This window comes from Chaetura pelagica, unplaced genomic scaffold, assembly GCF_000747805.2.
Source record: "Chaetura pelagica isolate M959 unplaced genomic scaffold, ChaPel_1.0 scaffold463, whole genome shotgun sequence".
Taxonomy (NCBI): Eukaryota; Metazoa; Chordata; class Aves; order Apodiformes; family Apodidae; genus Chaetura; species Chaetura pelagica.
In genome coordinates this window covers 170,003-171,392 of record NW_009952816.1, presented here as the reverse complement: position 1 = coordinate 171,392, position 1,390 = coordinate 170,003, and the positions used below count along the sequence as shown (strand labels likewise).

General features: G+C 62.9%; 1 protein-coding gene across 1 annotated transcript in view; it reads right to left on the bottom strand.

Moving 5' to 3' along the window:
- Positions 1-1,390, bottom strand: part of HAPLN4 (hyaluronan and proteoglycan link protein 4) — a 14,583-nt gene that overhangs the window by 4,942 nt on the left and 8,251 nt on the right. The window contains exon 12 of the mRNA XM_009995078.1: positions 345-647. Within this exon, the coding sequence (XP_009993380.1) occupies positions 345-647 (303 nt within the window). The remainder of the gene's footprint in view (positions 1-344; positions 648-1,390) is intronic.

Here is a 1,390-nt window from a genome sequence, read left to right as displayed (position 1 = left end):
GGGTTTTCCGCCGCCCCGGAGCCTCCCGGCTCCCATCTGTCTTGTGTGGCCCCGGCCTCATCCATCACCCGGCCCATCGGCTGCTGCAATTCCCTCCATCCCCTGCTCCTGCCTGGGGGGACGGGTCTTCTTCCAGCCCCTGAGGTGATGGGGCAACATCCATGTCCCTGCTGGGAGTCCCCAGCACCAACCACCTCCCACTTGGATGTGTCAGGAAAGGGACGTGAAGGCTGAGCACCTTCCTGGACCCTCACAGGACCCCCATCCCCCCACGCAGACACACCCCCTGCTCAAGCAAAACTGTGAGCTGGGTGCTCCGTGCCTCAGTTTCCCCTCTCTGTTACCGTTGAGGTTGGAGGTGAAGCAGAAGGCGTCGTAGTGCTCGGTCTCCTTGTGCCGGTACCCGTAGTTGCGGACTCCCACCGGCGTGTCCTTGCGGCCGCACTCCTCCCGCGGCCGGGAGATGGGGTACTGCACCGAGCCGTCCTCCAGCCAGCCCGCGTTGCACCAGTCCATCCCCTCCAGCCAGGCCTGGTGCAACTGGTCGTGGGAGGCCAGGATCCCGTCCTGCTCCAGGCACGCCTGCTGCGCCTCGTGGAAGTTCAGGGTGTAGCGCCCCAGGCGCGGGTGGTAGGGGAAGATCACGCCTGGAGGGAAGGGAGAGGGGGAGTTGGGGGGTGTGGGGTCTCTCCAGCCTTGTTTTGCAGCTGCACCCAATGAATGGGATCACCAGGGAGGAACGGGGGCTGCTGGGAGACCTGCTGCAGAGCCCTGTGAAGCAGCACTGCCACCGTCTCTGCTTGGGGAGTTTGGGTGCTCCAGGCTTTGCTCAGTAACTCCAAAGACCTCCAACCCTGCGACCACAGGGACCTCCGGGGCACCCCTAGACTCCAGGAACTGCTGCTTATGCTCCCAATACCTTGGGATATTGGTGGTGCCTACGTGGGGTCCAGCCAAGCCCCAGCATCCCCAGACCAATGCCCCCAAGCCCCCCAAAAAGGGTTTCCCCCTTCCCCGGTGCCCCTGGCTGCAGCAGCCCATCCCGTGCACGGCCCCAGTGCTGCTGCCACATCCCGGTCCCCCCCCGGTGCTTTACGAGCCCGTGACACCATCTATCTCTGGCGTTTATGAGCTGCCAGCCTGTAAACCTGGAGCAACAATAAAAGCCAATAACGGAGGCAATAAACCACGGCACACGCCAGGAAAAACAACCGGCAGTAAAGCAGCACCGAGCCCAGCTCAGGGACACGGCTCTGAGAGCTGTGTCCACACAACAGAATCATAGAACGGTTTGGGTTGGAAGGGACCTTAAAGATCATCCAGTCCCACCCCCTGCATGGGCAGGGACACCTCCCACCAGCCCAGGTTGCTCCAAGCCCCATCCAACCTG